A 17,404-nucleotide genomic window follows, 5' to 3' on the forward strand; every position below is an offset into this window, starting at 1 on the left:
CAGAAATGGTTTCACATAGTTTGACTCATGTTAATGGAAAGGTTAAAGATTTTTTTTTCTTCAAGAAATATATCGCACTTAAATTAGTTTAGACAGGATGACATCAGAGAGTAATTAAATTGGTTTTGGTTGGAATTCCGGTTGCAATTCCTGAGTTCAGGTTTGTAAAAGATTTCAGAGCACCTGCAAGACTCTGTGTGTGAAATATTTTCACTGGAAAGGATTCAAATCTTTAAAAAAGGGTTTTACACAGAGGCAGCATTACGCCATTCTTCCTCCTTGGAAAAAAAACTCTCAGATTTAAACAAGACTCCTTCAAGTATTCAGACAGTTTTCAAGCAGAAAAGCAGGAGGTAAACTTCACCTTTCAGGAGCACGTTCTTCACAGCTGCTCGGCGGAGAACATAGATTACAGCTGAATTCATGTTAGTTTCCACTATGGGACTGGAGAACGACATTAAGCAAACAGATTTAAAGAGGAAACTAAGAAAGTTGTTCCTGCTAGCATTGGTTTTTTATTTGTTTCATGTTGCCGTATGCCAATTTGGTGGACCCTTTGCTTTTTCTTTCTTCGGTGATGTTCAAAGGAAAATCAGAAGATGAAAATACTGAGATTTATCCATTTACTACTTTGGTATCTGACTTGGGACTACCTGAGTCTTGTCCCCTTGTTGTTGGGCCTTTCAGAACAAGGACACACTCACCCAGGACCTAAACTAGAGATTCCAATTGCAGGAGGGAAAGAGAAGACTTCTTTATTGAAGGCCAACATAACTAGGTCAGGAAATGTTGGCCACGCAGTAGCTGCTGCAAAAGCTAGAAGCAAGAGTACAGTTGCCCAAACCAAGGTTCTCCTAGCTAAAAATGATGAGGCAAAGAAGGAAACTTTGAAAAGACCCACAGCTGAAATAAAGAATGGCAACACTGAGAATAAGCAGCCTGGGGAGAAAATAGTGAATACAAGGCCATTGCTAATTGGTGGAAAGGCCTCAACCAAAATTGTCAATGTCCATGCAGATTCTGCTGGATTCAAACCTAAAAAACCTGCAAACCCAATTACAGAGAAAGAACAAAAAGACACTTTTAAGCACCCCCTTATCACTCCTCACGAGTATATGTTATCACTTTACCGAGCTCTATCTGATGCTGAAAGGAAAGGTGTGAATGGAAGCCTGAAACTTGAGGCAGGGTTAGCTAACACTATCACCAGTTTCATAGACAAAGGTCAAGGTAAGACAAATCGGCTCCAATGCGGGCTTTCAAAAATGTTTGCCAAAGACAGTATATTTGTTGCAAACCATTCCAGTCTTCTCAAAATCCAAGTTCATGAAAAAGGGTAGAGTTGTTTTTTGTGGCAACCAATTTAAACTGAAATATTACTTTTTATTAAACAGTTTAGCATATTCAAACAAATGTACTTATGAAATGCTTTTGGTTAGGTTGGTTGGCCGGTTCCTTTCTTTGCAACATACAAAAAGAGAATTGTTTTAGAATGCTGCAGGGGAATAATTATTAAAGCTTTCTGAAAACAGTTTTTAGATTTGTAAAAAATCTTTTAAAAATGTTTCCTACTTTTTTGTTTTGCTTAATACATTTTTGCTATTTCTTTTTTGACCCCAATGTTAATATTTACTTAACTTCTATGTAATAACCCTTTCTAACCTCTTTCATGATGTAAATTTTTTAAGCATTTTTGTTTGTGTGCTTTTGTCTATCTATCTATCTATCTATCTATCTATCTATCTATCTATCTATCTATCTATCTATCTATCTATCTATCTATCTATCTATCTGTTTTTGTTGTCAAACTGGGAATACAGAGATCATCAGTTATATTATGCAGAATTTGAAAGAATTATCCATTGTTTTTGTAAGCAAGGAAACATTCATCATCTCTATGACAAAGATTACTTTTAAAATTGCTAGCATCAAAGTAATATAGTCCATAGGTTGAAATTAATTGTTTCTATTTAAGAGCTGCAAAGTTATTCAGCCGAGAACTGTATGTGACCGTATAGTTTGACAGAAATCCTCTCTGCACCCATATGAAAATAAACAATTTGTCTGAACTTCTGATGTAACAGCCCTAGCAGAAAAAAATCATTTCAGAAACAGACAAAACATTGTTCTAAGAGATGGAAGAGAAGTTTCTGAATTGCAACCTACATTATTGCTTTTGCTTCTTGTGAACGGACTATGGAAGGCAACTAAAGTACATGTTGGTTTAATGTATGAGGGTTTTAATATGACTTCTTTGCAGATAAGTAGTGGTTTGGGATATTTAACAGACTGCGGATTCATTTGGTATTTTAATATTTGAGGTAGCAATATTTTGTAAGACAGCTCATTTCCTGTCTAGTTCTCAAAGTAGACTACACAGACTGTCACTTTTAATAGCAATAGGTCACAAAGAAAAACACCTGTTGTGATTACGCTCTGATGGAAGTAGCCACTCCCTGGCTTTTGTGTCGCATACTAAGTCTAGCATAGTACAACTAAACCTCTTCACACTGGGTCATTACCCTTGAACAAGTGCGCAGGTTAGGAATCAAGAATGGCTTCTTCCATCAGAGCCTAAATACACAGGTGCTTTCCTTTGATACAGACTTCCTTTAAGCCATTCAATGTTAGCTAATATAAATAAATAGGTTGCACTAAAGTTATTTAAACATCACATAGTTATATTTCCATGCATGTGCAGGAAATTGTATATATATATATATATATATATATATATATATATATATATATATATATATATATATTCATATATATATAATATTTATATACATATAGATATATATATATATATTTTTAAACCATAATGATTGGTTCAAAAGCTACAGGAAGTTTTTTAATTGCTTAGATTTATATCTTGTTGTCAGTCGCCTTATTTGCAACACACAGATTTCAACGTGACACAATTAAAACATTTGTCAGTAAAAATCAATCAAGCCATTAAAAATCTCAAATGTAGTTTAGGCCTTGGTGCTCTTTTAAGTACTAAGCTATTGTGCCGTGTATGCTGAAAGGCCTAGCAGAGGTAGTTTTAGCGAAGCATTGTATATTATAAACACCTGTAGCTAATAAAGCACCCAGAACTTTGGATCCTGCAGGGCAGTAAATCATGTGAATTTCCCCATTATATAAGCCTTTAATCATAGCAGTGAAAACAAGCAAACAGAATCCGTAGGATCTGTGCCTCGAGTGTAGAGTAGATTGATGTTCCAATAACAGAACCTGATGACCATAAAGGCAAATTGTCCATGTGCTAATGAGTGTACTTAGTACCATGGGGCGGACGCATAAAGATCAGAATTTCACTTTTTAGACCATGTAACACAGCTGGCTGTTGAAGGAAATCATGATTAAACTTTAAGCAAATTATTAAAGTGCTCGCAATAACATTTGCCTACATGTTTTATAGTGTTTAAGGGACTTACCAGTTAAGAAAAAGTTGGGACAGTGGGGAACATTTGATGCAATGAACTTCTGTCCAGTTTATGGGGCACCCAATATGTCTGTTTTAGCAGCCCATCAAAGGCTGCAGGATAGCTTGAATTGTTCTTTGTCTCCATAATGAAAAACCCAGTAAACCTTTTTTTTTATGCTTGCATGTGTTTCATGTGTTTGTATTTGCTAAATGGCTTAATCACAGAACTTAATAAAAACAATAATAAAAAGACAGATTGGCTCTAAGCATTCAATTCCACAATGCCCTCGTCAACTTCATCACAGTTGCACAAAGGTATTTATGGGGGTGTCAAAAGCAACACTGCAGTGCATTGAAAACCTTTTTGGTTTGACTATCTTGTGTAATTGCAAGCATGGTCACAGCTTGTCTCAAGAGACAATACTGATATTTTGTACAGTTTATTTGCTTATAAGAATTAGGAAGAATAGGAAGAAGCTTTCCTTACTTTGGTTGGTTTAATCTTTTGAATTGCACTAGTCTTTGAGCTGCCTTTATGACTCCCGATTGTAACATTCAGCACTAGGCATCTTAGCTATCTATCATACCCTCCTTGTTTTCTGGCTGATGTCACATTCCATCACCTCTTTGAACATCCTTAAACCTGCGGGCACCCATTGTATGTGTGTATATCCAGTCAAGTCACTTAGATGAATTAAAAACCATAAGTGTATTATTATTTTTTCCCATGACTTTTGACTATTTACTAAAGGCAACTAGGCTGTCCATGTTACAAGGTAAGTTGAAGTTTGCAAGGGAATTTGTCCCAGTGCTTAGTGAATGTGGTGATGTCTAGATTTTCAAAGAACACCCAATCATGTTTAATGAAATGTAAAAAAAAAACAACAACATTTTTTGCTTGCACATTATTGGATGATAGAACTCGGCATAGCTGCATCTCATACACCATGCTCTGGGGCAAATCCTCTTGCAATGTGAACATCCTATGTGCTTTAGTAAATCAATCCCTTGAAGTCTAGGCTAGGTGAAATAATAGTAAAAATATTTTAATAAACAGTATTTATTACCATAAGTTCCAAGTATGACTTAGCCCATGAAATTTGATAAGATATACTCTTCTGCAATTACTGGAAAGCAGACATGTATTTGAATTACAAGTAATTCACGCATCATTAAATAAAATAATTCTTAGATATTATTTTGTAAGGGGATGCATCTTAATTTTTATAAACCGCGTGTAACTTGGTCATATTGTTGTATTAACATTCTACTTCAAATTTAACACATTTTCAAAATTTTATTTTTATAGTATTCTGAATTTTCTACCTATAATTAATGTTAACTGTTTCTTTCTTTCAAGATGAGCGTCTGACGGTGACAAGAAGACAAAAATACATTTTTGACATAAATGCGCTTGAAAAAGATGGTTTGCTGGGTGCAGAATTGCGTATTCTAAGAAAGAAACCCACAGATGCCAAATTCCAGCTTTCTGGAAAGTTTTCCCAGATAAAGTTGTACATTTGCCCAGCAAATAAGAAGCCAGCTACTCTTTTGGACTCTCGGGCACTTAGTAATAGTGATACATCAAAGTGGGAAGTTTTTGACATTTGGAAACTTTTCAAAAACTTCAAAAACTCAGCTCAGCTGTGTTTTGAACTAGAGGTGTTGGAAAAGGGCAAGCCTGTTGACTTAAAGACTGTGGGTTTTAACAGAACTGGTCGTCCAACCAATGAGAAAGCAATATTTCTTGTCTTTGGTAGGACAAAGAAACGGGACTTGTTCTTCAATGAAATTAAAGCCAGGTCTGGCCAGGATGATAAAACTGTGTATGAGTATTTATTCAACCAAAGAAGGAAAAGAAGGGCCCCTTTTTTAGCCAGAAAGAGGCCAAATAAAAATTCAAAAGCAAGATGTAGCAAGAAACCCCTTCATGTCAACTTCAAGGACATGGGGTGGGATGACTGGATTATCGCACCTTTGGAGTATGAGGCTTTTCATTGTGAAGGACTTTGTGAATTTCCATTGAGATCTCATCTAGAACCTACAAATCATGCAGTAATTCAAACACTAATGAATTCGATGGACCCAGAATCTACTCCCCCTACCTGCTGTGTTCCAACAAGGCTGAGCCCAATCAGTATTCTGTACATAGACTCTGCCAATAACGTGGTTTACAAGCAGTATGAAGACATGGTTGTTGAATCTTGTGGCTGCAGGTAGCAACAGCTGCTAAGACATATTGACCTAAAAGACATATAAGCAAGAAAATAACATTGGGTGCAGTGTTAAAATGCACTTTTAAATATTACCACTGTACAGAATGCAATATTTTTTAATTCTTGGACTATGAATCTATATGACATGGATTACATTTCTGGGTGAATACTACAACATGTAAAAAAGTAAGACTAAGAAAAGTAAGAATTAACCAATTAATTATAAATCAGAACAAGAAAATATATTTAGAGGTGGTCATGCTAAAAGCATAAATCGATGGCAATGTATTTGTTCATTTTTTTTTCTCAAAAGCGTCAATAGTTTGCAAAAATACTTTTAAAGTGAACTTTTATCCTTGAATGCTTATATTAAGAAACACGTTTTAACCTATATTGGTGGCTGTGGTATACTATATATTACTGTATTCTAGAAGACAGACATTTTGTGGCACCTTATTCAGGCCATTCAGTATGTATAAAGTGAAGTATTGATGATGATCAGTTATGTAAATGTTAAGTTTTATTGACTATTTTCAAATTATATGATTGTAAAAAATTAATGAATTTCTAAAGGTGTTCTTTGGTATTGCCATTGTTACTTACCAAATACTTAGTAAACTCATTTTTAATAATGACTGCATACTTGGTGAAGCTAGAATCTTCTATAGCCAGTCAGATCATGGATATTGCTGGATAGAATAATCTCCTATAAAACATACGTTGGAAAATCAAGGCTTCCTCTTATTATCAAAGTTCATTACCGTTTGATGAATAGTAAAATTTCCTACCTTAACATCAACATATACCTTGCGTTTAACCACCTTAAATAGTCATTAAAAGGAAAAAAATATTGAATTCAAAATGTGTAAAACTTAGCATTAATAAATGCCATGACATAATTATTTTCAAGTGAAATAGTTATACATATGTTTAGTTAAAATAAACAATAACCACATGGGGTTGTATACATGAAAATTCTTAACTGTAATCCAATGTCCTGCACATATCTATAGCCTGCTAAAATGTGCAGATGCCTGCTGGGAGAGGGAAAACAGAAGATAAGTCTTTGTTAGGATGGCTTATTTACTCATAAGGCCAGTCTGACAAAACCCCTGACTCTTGGTCTTCCTTTCCCAGCAGGCACCAACAACATTGTAACAAAATACAGAGATGGATCGGGAGACTAAGCCAGAGGTTTTTGATGTACACATTGTGTATGACCCACCCTTGCAGACAGAGCAAAAACTGTAAAAAAAAATATATATTTATAGTTGAGTTTTTGAGGGGTAGGCTTGAAGTTTACATGCCTCTCAGCATAATTATAATTGCAATAATTTTCTAAAACCTTATTTAACAAGAGTTAATAATAATAAAGGTCTTATCTACTAAGACATGCAGATTATAGATGGCATCAAATAAACCATTCAAAGTCAGCCATTTTCTTACAGTATCCTTTCATTTTGAACCAGTTTGTTATTGAAGGAGTGCTCCACCATAAAGTTATAGTTAATAGATTGACACCCACCTATCTTTTTTTGTAGATAATGGCCAGTTGTATCATAATCAAGTTTATTTTACTTCTTTTGCTGCTTAAAGAGGAATTTTAAACCCCCCCCCCCCCCGTTTTTTTAAGCCCCTGCTTACCTGCTGAGATCCTCTTCACTTCTGGAAGTGCTCGGTCCGGCGGCACCATGTTTTCTTGTGATGTCATCAATAGGCTATGGGCACACCTCCTGATGACGTGCTGACAGGCAGGAAATGTGACATGCATATCCCAGGAGGCAAAGGGGGTTGAGAGCACATCATCAGTCTAAGCGATTGACTCACAAGGGTTGGTAGGGGCACATTTTATTAAAAAAAAGGGCAAATAAAAAAAACAGCTATTGTTCCTGCAGAGGATCGGAGGAGGGGTGGGTAGGGATCATGTGTTGGAGGGTAAAGATCCACTTTAAGTAGGAGATCTCTGTGCAGTAGCTTCTGGTTAGGGCACATGAGTGGTCCTGAGATCTAGATTTGCTTGTTAAAGAGCCCAAGAAGCCAGTGGGTGATACAACTACAAGTGTTCTACCCAAATAAAAAAAAAAGGTTTTAATGAGCCAACCTAGTTCTCAATACTACTGGCAATTACTTGCCTTCTATGCCTTCTAAAGACCAAAATTCTAACATTCTTTTATATAAGCCATGAATCTGGTTCTGGTAGTGGTGTACCAGGAACAACTTTTGCTGCCCAAATTTGAGGTATGAAGCCCCCCCCCCCCCCCCAGCCTCTGTGCATGGCAAATCCTATTTTACTATTTTACTGTAATGTAGTCATACCTACTTAAATACACAGAAGAACACATGGATGCACTTGTATGGAGATGGAGAGAGAATTGTATCTTGTTCTTCTCTAAAGACTGCCAAATGAGACAAACTCTTGCTTCACGGCAGCAATGGTTCTGTGTGTGTTTTTTAATTTGTTGTTTGGGCTGCACCAGTTATGCACAAAGGAATTTGTCATAATATATGGTTCTAGGGTGGAAGTACCTGTTGACTGTAGACTGTCAAAAGTAAAAATTACCTAATAGCAAGAGTAGATTTCAGTACTTAATAGCTAATCTAAGCCTAACGAATGATTGCTTTAGTGAACTAATATAGCTAGAACACTGTTGGAAATTTAGAAAAATGTAATTTTACAAAATAAATTTTTGTAAATGGTTTGCATTCTGACTTCATAATGGAACCAAGTCATATTCGAGATAGAGCTGTGTCCATAACATTTCTATATAAGTTAAATTGTTTGAAAAGCTTAAAATGGAACTAACTTCTCTCAATCAATTAGCTATTTTTAATCCTTATGCTGCTAGCAATACTTAAAAGATCAGAAGGTATATTCTATTTACTTGATTTGAACTTTTTTTTACATTTCTATAGTTATTTCCTGGTTTCTGGCCTAGGCCAAAATTATGTCATACATCCCAGGAATCCTCATGGACTTTTTTTTTTCTTTCATCTGGAGGAGGGGAGGAGGAATATTCTCAGGTAAGCACACCCTCCTGCCTGAATGCCAAATTCCAGGAAGTAAATACTACATGAATCGTCTGACCTTACTCAAGATGGCTGCAGCTAGAAATGCTAGGTAGAGGTTTTTTCAAAGCGATTAAAAAAATAAATAAAAAAAAATAAAAAAATGGGGACATGGATGAATGGTTGCGTTTGTGTTGATCATTAAAAACAAATTAACTAGTATTTTAGGTTGTGGTGCTCAGATTCCCCTTTAACCACCCTAACCCCCAGAAGAATTTGCCCCCTTAATGACAAGCCATTTTTTGAGATACAGCACTACATTGCTTTACCTGACAATTGCACAGTCGAGCGATGCTGTACCCAAACAAAATTTATGTCCTTTTTGTCCCATAAATAGAACTTTCTTTTGGTGGTATGTGATTACCTCTGCGGCTTTTATTTTTTGCGCTATAAACAAACAGCGACAATTTTGAAAAAGCATTTTTTTTTTACATTTTGCTATAATACATATCCAAAAAATATATAAAAAAAAACACATTTATTCATTAGTTTAGGCTGTTATATATTCTTGTACATATTTTTGGTAAAAAAAAACAAAAAACGCAATATGCGTATATTGATTGGTTTGCACAAAAGTTATCGCTTCTACAAACTATGGGATAGATTTAGGGACTTTTTTTTTCATTGTTTTTACTAGTAATGGAGGCAATCTGCGACATTGCTGTGGACAAATATGAACCCAAATGACACTTTTTGGGGACCAGTGACATTATTACATTGATCGGACCTATAAAAATGCACTGATCAATGTAAAAATGACATTGGCAGGGAAGCGGTTAACACTATGGGGCGATCAAGTGGTTAAGTGTGTTCCTTAGGTGTGTTCTAACTGTAGGGGAGGTGGGCTCACTGGGACATGACAGAGATCACTGGGAACAGAACATCTCTGACATGTCCCGCTTGTTTACACTGGCAGATCCCTGTTCTGCCTCTGTACTAGACGATCGTGGGTCGCCAGGAGACATCAAGAGTGGATGGGAGGCGGCTTATCTACCACTTGCATCAAAATCATACAGTTTATTCATGTATAATGGAATACATACATAAAAATATATATACTACGTGAAGTAAAAGATAGGTTACAAAATATACACTTAAAAGGTTAAAAGTAGGACATGTCCATACAAGGGGCAAGTACTTAAAATGAGGCTGGCGCTTTTCGAGGATAACCTCTTTATCAGAGCCTTAGGAACAGGAACAGACTCTGTGTAAACCGGTAGACCAACATAAAACAACATGGAAGGAGTGGCTATTTAGGAGATATATCATGTAATGAGTATTTTACGTCACATAGTATATATATTTTTATGTATGTATTCCATTATACATGAATAAAAAGTATGATTTTGATGCAAGCGCCTTCCATCCTCTCTTCCCACACTACCCCTGGTCAGTCTAGGCAGCAGGACATGTACGATAATTTTCTCCAGTTCTACTGTTTTAAATAGCACTACCACTTCATATTAACAATGCCTTCACCAGTACAGGAATCCATGCAATCAATATTTTCATGAGAAGGCCAGTAATGGCAGGACTTGTAGGTTGCCCATTATATGGGGAAGGTAAAATACACAGAGAGCTCCAAAATACCCTATTTGAAGTGAGTGAGAACGGTTCTTTTAGCAAGAGAATAATCACAGCAAAAAAGTGAAAGTTCAGAGAAAAAGTAGATAAAGGGAAGAAAGAAAGGAGATTAGAGAAATGGAAGTTGAGGATGTTCAAAGTCACTCCCATGCCCGACAATGCCTGGTGCTTCAACAGCTGATAAAGATACACCAGCTCCACAAAAAAACAATTAGTTTCTAGCAACGACTGATCAAAATTGGATGGCAAGTAATTATCGATCCATGGCCCATGCCCCAAATTTTTAGGTGCTTTTATACAGGGTCCAGCAAAGTAGCCTCAGTTTTGCTATGTATCATGAATTGAGTTACCCTATTTTTCATTTCAAGGATGCATATACCGTATTTACTGGGCGGGACTGCGAGCCGAGCCAAGCCGAATACACAGTAGAGTCGGCTCGGTCTTTTTCGGCAGCGCTCGCTCCAGAAACAGCAGGGAGGCGGGACTACGAGCGGAGCCGAGCAGACGGCTCAGTCTTTTTCGGCGGCGCTCGCTCGGTCTGTCTCGGCGGTGGGATATTTAAACATGGAAGGCTGCAAACGGCGCTGGGCGAGCTGGAAATGACACTGGCAAGCTGCAAATGACACTCTGCAAGGCTGCAAACAGCGTGGGGCAAGCTGCAAATGACACTGATTATTCTGCAATGATGGACAAGGCTGCAGATGCACACTGATAAGGCTGCATTGACGGGCATTTAAATGTAAGTTTTTTTTTCCCTTAAACTTCCCTCCTAAAACTTTTTTCCTTAAAATGCCCTCCTAAACTTGGGGTGCGTGTTATACGCCGGTGCGTGTTATACCCCGATACATACGGTAATAGTTTTTTCCCAGGCTCTAGCAATCATTTGCTTGGATACTGTAGGCACATGTAGTTTGTAGTGCACAAATGTTAAGTCTTGGGAACGTTTGTTTAGTGATAGGTCAGGTTGATTTAGAGAATCTAGCAATACAGATAACATATAAAATACTTCAGTCCAGAACAAAGAGGCTACGGGACAGGTTCACCAGATATGCATGTTCGTGCCATCCTCAGAGCAGCCCTTGAAGCAATTCGAGGGTTAAGAGTTCACAATTTTAACTATTCTGGCTGGAACTAGATACCATCTAGTTAAGTCTTTGTAATTCCTTTCCTGCGCTAAATTATTGACCGTGGACTTCAATCTACAATTCTAAAACTACAATCCTCAGGCTCCAGGGCGACATCAATGTCAGCAGCCCAGCAAGAGGCATAGACTGGTGGTGCTGAAATCAGTGGTGAGGTCAAATGGACATACATCTTAGAGGACCCACAGATCCTGTAAAGAGCCATAATTTGTGGTGATAACCGGCCACTTTGATGCTTTGAACACCAGGGTTAAAGCGAATCTGCGTCACTAGTGGCTATAAAGCTAGAGGAAAAAGAGGAGACAGGAGGCAGCTCTGTCTCGCCCCATGCGATAAAGCGAATCCTGCAAACGTATACCCTGCATACTTGACATAAGATTAAGGGTGTACGTAGAGCAATGGCTCATGATTTTTATTTTTTTTTGGTAATGCATGTTATGTTTTTGAAAATTAGGTTTTCAAAATTCTACATTATACTATAAAGTAAAGGCATAGTCAACAAAAAAAACACTGGGACTATTAAACTGTAGAAAAGTACTATGATGCTGTGTTAAAACACAATGAATATTGTACTGTGAGGGTTTAAAGTGGTTGTTACATACTGTATACCAAGTGAAGTGACTGGCCAAAGGGGATACACAGTGATGAAATGAATCCCCCTATATAAATTGTGCCTGTTTATCTGCAGCACACACGCACACACACACGATCTCTTAGCATCAGCAAGTCAGGGGGGGGTCTGAAGTCACACACACTGCAGAGCTAGAGCACAGAGCTAAGTGTAATCTGATAGTTGATTGAAGGAAGGGGGGAGGGGGCTCAAAGAAAAAAACACAGAGCTCAGTCTATGAGTCACCTTCTGTGTGCTGGAGGGTTTTCTACCGGCAGGCTGAGGTGTTGGCTTAGGGTTCTATCAGTGACTCTGGCAGAGAGAGAAAAAAGAAGAGAAGAACCAGACTTGGTGCTTGGTAATTCAAGCTAATACACACTACTGAGGGATGTGCTTTGTTCGCTATTCATGTCTGAGGTTTACAACCACTTTCAAATGATTGTAAACAATCACATTGTAAAACAACACATATAGTTTACAATAGAAATGAAAGGCTAACGTGTGTATAGATATAACAAAAATATATTATAAATACCTTTTGTCCCTTTTTATAAGTGATCACATTCTTTCTGTTCTCAGCTGCATAAGAGCTGGAGGAGGAGAAGCAGCAGCACACTCATTTTCCCAGTGAATAGCTGTGTGTGTGTATGTGTGTGTGTTTGTGGGGGGAGGGGGGGGCATGTCAGGACAAGTCTGATGATTGGAGGAGAAACAAGGTAAGGTCTGGTGTCACCAGTAACACACCTCCATCCCTGTAATATGCAGCAAAAAAAGAGAAAATTTCGCCCTGGGACTTTAGATGAGGTGAGCACCACTAAGCCAATAAAAGTAACAAGAGTAAGTACAGTATATGTTTTTATTCAGTAAAAGTATTACAAGCATTATTGTCATCAGAGAAAGCCACTTAGTACAAGGTACACATAACTAGATTTAATAAAATTGGTAGTAGTAGTACAATTGTGTATGAACAATCGCATAACATAACATACAAACATCAGGTGTACCCGACATGTTTTGCGAGTCCCAGCTCGCTCTTCAGGGGTAGATGTGTATGAATTGTACCTAAGGTGAAAGGATACAGTTTGGCATAGTGCAAATACTTGGTATTTTAAGGCAGAGGGTAAGAGGGGCCTAAAAAGTAGAGACCCCATACTCACCACTACACATAGCTGAGCCAACGTATGTGAAGCCTCCAGACAGTGGCAGCAAGTGCATCGCCAGGGAGCTGAGGAGGCAGAGCCAGAAGAAACCCAACACACAGGGCAGATTGGAGGGAAAGTATCGCATGGATGGAAAATATGCATCCCTATTGGCCTCACTATGTCCATGGTAAGTATTGATTGTAAACATAAAGGGGTATATCAGATAATCTGGAGTAATAGGTAAAATACAACAGTAATGACATGGACAATTCTATTTATAATATATAAGACTAGAGCCATGAATGGCATGGACAAAGGACTATAGGGAAATGTGGTAAAGAAACACCAGAGACTGGCATGAGTGGAAATAAATAAGGTGAGCAAAAAAAGATGAATGAGAGATGAAGTGCAAATATGGGAGAAAGCCAATGTGATTAGAGACAAGCTACAGGTGAGCACTTGAGGAAAACCAATGAGTATACCTGAGTGAGATAGGTGTATAATTGCATCAGTGGTAGATTCCAGTAAGAGGCATCCACAAGCATGAGTGTTCAGTGAAGGAAAAGCTACAAATGAATCCATGCAGTGCTAAACCCCCAAGTTATATCCAGGAAGGGCTCAAGAGGCTTCGCCCCCAACGTCATGTGTGGATGACAGGAAAGTGTACAAGCACTCCTATAGGTCATCCAGATGGTACGATGCGTGCAACCATAACAACGCAGCAAAATCGCAGACATTGAGCGGCTGGCGCATGCACATGGCGCCGATGTGTAGGTGGCCCCACCCACACAAAAGAGCAGATGGGGCAGCAGGGGACAAGAAATCCCCCTTTATACTCATCACAGCTCCCAAAGCAGAAACAAAGCCGCCAACAGCAAGAAGCAACACATCAAATGGGTGGGGATATGAGCCTTAGATTGAATGGTGTATTAACTAGTACATTGTAATGACGTAGAATGCAAGTATAGTGCATGTATTGGCAGAGGTGACAGCAGACCAGTTTTGGGCTGTATGGGTGTCTTCCGCCCGAATTCAATATAGAAACAAGGTAAGGTCTGGTGTCACCAGTAACAAACCTCCATCCCTGTAATATGCAACAAAAAAAGAGAAAATTTCGCCCAGGGGTCTAACACGTTTCAACAGTAATATTTAGTAATTGATTGGTCATTTACTGTTTTTTCCTTTTTGTCACATAATATAAGGGATCATATTAATAATCATTTTAATATTGGTTAAACAATACTAGGGTCACATTTAGGGTTTAACATAGGCATAGGTATATATTTTAACCACCATACATATATATTCACATATATTTTATTAATTTAATAATACCTAATTCAGCAGTCTTCTTTTTCTAATGTCAGTTTTTCCACAGTAGATTGTTCACGGTGGGTCTTTCTAAATCATTTTTAAAAATTTTTTGTTTGGAATTTTCAGACCTGGCACAGAGTCTAAAATAACATGATAAAAAAAATATTTTTCACACACGGCACATATCTGCAATTAAAAAGTATTTTCTTCTATTAATACAGGAGATACAAGTGAGTTTATTCACAATTTTATTAAATTTTTTCTTTGGTTTACATACAACACATTTCACCAACACCTGACAGAGGGTCTAACACAGATCTCTGGTTTGAGGTACCTGTAGTCTTTCAATTACATTTTTTGAATTTTGCAAGCTAACTCCAACTGATATTTTTTACGGTACAATATTCTGATAGCATATTATAGATTAAAATATCATGTTTTTCCTTGCATAATTTTTCCTCAACGAATTAGAGGATAGAGCCATTTCTACTTTTTTTTTTTTTTTTTTAATTCCTTTTACTCTACCCACGGGTAGAAGTAAATTGTAGAGGCAGCTCCAACCCCCTAAATCAGGGGTGTCCAAACGTTTTTCAAAGAGGGCCGAATTAGATGAAGTGAACATGCGTGAGGGCCAACCATTTTGCCTGACATTCTTTGAACCGCTAAAATTCGGTCTAAGTGTGTTCGTTTGAGCACTAATATACTGCCCAACAAGAATTCTCTTGCCTTTGTGGCTGTGTGTGGGGAAGAGATGAGCTCAGGCATTTTATTTGGATATACCGTATTTATTGGTGTATAACATGCACCTTCACTTTAAGAGGGAAGTTTCAGGAATTTTTTTTTAATTTTAAATAAAGAACTGTGAAGCAAAATAATGGTCAGTGCCCATCCATGCAGCCTAATCAATGCCCATCTGCAGACCCACCATTGCCATGAATGTAGCCTCACCATTGCCAGGAACACAGCACCATAGCCAGGAATGCACTCACCATAGCCAGGAACGCACTCACCATAGCCAGGAACGCCCCCACCATTCCCAGGAACGCCCCCACCATAGCCAGGAACGCCCCCACCATTGCCAGGAATGCCCCCACCATAGCCAGGAATGCCCCCACCATTGCCAGGAATGCCCCCACCGTAGCCAGTAATGCCCCCACCATTTCTAGGAATAAATAATCATAGCCAGGAATGAATTATCATAGCCAGGAATGCACAACCATAGCCAGGAATGTACCACAATAGCCAGGAACAATTCACCATTTCCAGGAACGCAGCACCATTGCCAGGAACTCAGCACCATTGTCAGGAATGCACTGACGAGTGCTGAAGGAGAATCTTCTGTTTACACGTTGGCCTCTTTAATAGAAAGCCCCTCCTCCTTTGATGGACAGAACAGTTCGTCCAGTGGCAGCACCGGAGACGGGACTTCCTATTACAGAGGCCGCCCGTAAACAGGAAATTCTCCTGTGTACAGCTCTCGGTCCCGCCTCCTCCCTGTCCCTCCCAAAGCATATACATCTTTTGTGGCCCCCGCACTGGGAGATTATCGGGGGCCACAAAAGATATCTATGTCCAAATAACCAGACAGGCCGTTCAAAACTGGACCGCAGGCCGCGATTGGCCCGCAGGCCGCGATTGGCCCGCAGGCCGGACTTTGGACATGCCTGCCCTAAACCATGAGAGTATACATATATATTTTTATTTTTTTGCTTTATATATTCCATAGCACAGTATCATCCCCCTTTTTTCTTTCATAGCTACGACAGTTAGCGGGATCGTGCCGACCTGTCGCAGTATAATGATGGCAGCTGGTCAGCAAGCGGTTAATATCACTTTATGTTGTGTTTATGTGTAGAGATGGCCTTGCGGTTTGCCCGGCGGTCGGTTCGCGGCGAACTTTGCTCGTTCGCGATTCGCCAAACCAACAGACTTCTGGCGCTGTTCGCGGCGGACATATTCGTTTACATTATGAAGAACTTTGACCCATGACACATCCATCATGGGGTACAGGACAGCCAATTGAGACATTTCAGCACATGGACATACCCCCTACCTTTTATATAGACTTGATCTGGCGGCCATTTTACATTCTGTCTTTTGTCAGTGTAAGGAGAGGTTTCTGTATGGAGCAGGGACAGTCAGTCTAATCACTAGCTATTACTATTAGATCCACAAAAGTCCTTTTAAGGACTGGTATAGGTGTACAGTATATAGGGTTGTAATACACTTATAATATACTTTCTTTCAAATATAGAAAGCATATTATAGTGCACTGCAGTGCTGACCGATTCTGCAGCTGTCTTTTCTCAGTGTAGGGAGGGACAGTTTGGTGTTTGGAGCAGGGACAGTTTGGTGTTTGGAGCAGGGACAGTCTGCAATTCACTAGCTACTAGCTAGCTACTATTAGGTCCACAAAGGTCCTTTTAAGGACTGGTATGGGTGTACTGTATATAGGGTTGTAATACATGTATAATATACTTTCTTTCAAATATAGAAAGCATATTATAGTGCACTGCATGCAGTGCTGCTGACCGATTCTGCAGCTGTGGTTTCTCAATGTAGGGACAGTTTGGTGTTTGGAGCAGGGACAGTCTGCAATTCACTAGCTACTAGCTAGCTACTATTAGGTCTTCAAAGATCCTTTTAAGGACTGGTATAGGTGTACTATTTGGTGTGCAGTATATAGGGGTGTAATACATGTATAAAATACTTTCAAATATAGAAAGCATAGTCTAGTGCATTTGCACTGTGCAGCATTGTGACTGCTGAACGGTTCTGCAGCGATACTACAAAGAGTGACAAACGCAATTAGAAAAAAGTATTATAACTGGTGTGATAGACCAGTGGCCCCCCAAAATGACAGATTGAAGCGGGGTGTTATATACCTTCTTCCACAT

General features: G+C 38.6%; 1 protein-coding gene across 1 annotated transcript; it reads left to right on the forward strand.

Annotated features, from left to right (window-relative positions):
* The first annotated feature begins 284 nt into the window (after positions 1-284).
* GDF5 (growth differentiation factor 5) lies at positions 285-6,281 on the forward strand. The gene is made up of 2 exons (XM_077459563.1): positions 285-1,230; positions 4,794-6,281. The coding sequence occupies exons 1-2, from the start codon at positions 600-602 to the stop codon at positions 5,651-5,653; spliced, it is 1,491 nt and encodes a 496-aa protein (XP_077315689.1). The 5' UTR covers positions 285-599; the 3' UTR covers positions 5,654-6,281.
* Positions 6,282-17,404: the final 11,123 nt, after the last annotated feature.

This window comes from Lithobates pipiens, unplaced genomic scaffold, assembly GCF_037356315.1.
Source record: "Lithobates pipiens isolate NorthernLeopardFrog02 unplaced genomic scaffold, aLitPip1_a1.2 Scaffold_28, whole genome shotgun sequence".
Lineage (NCBI taxonomy): Eukaryota > Metazoa > Chordata > Amphibia > Anura > Ranidae > Lithobates > Lithobates pipiens.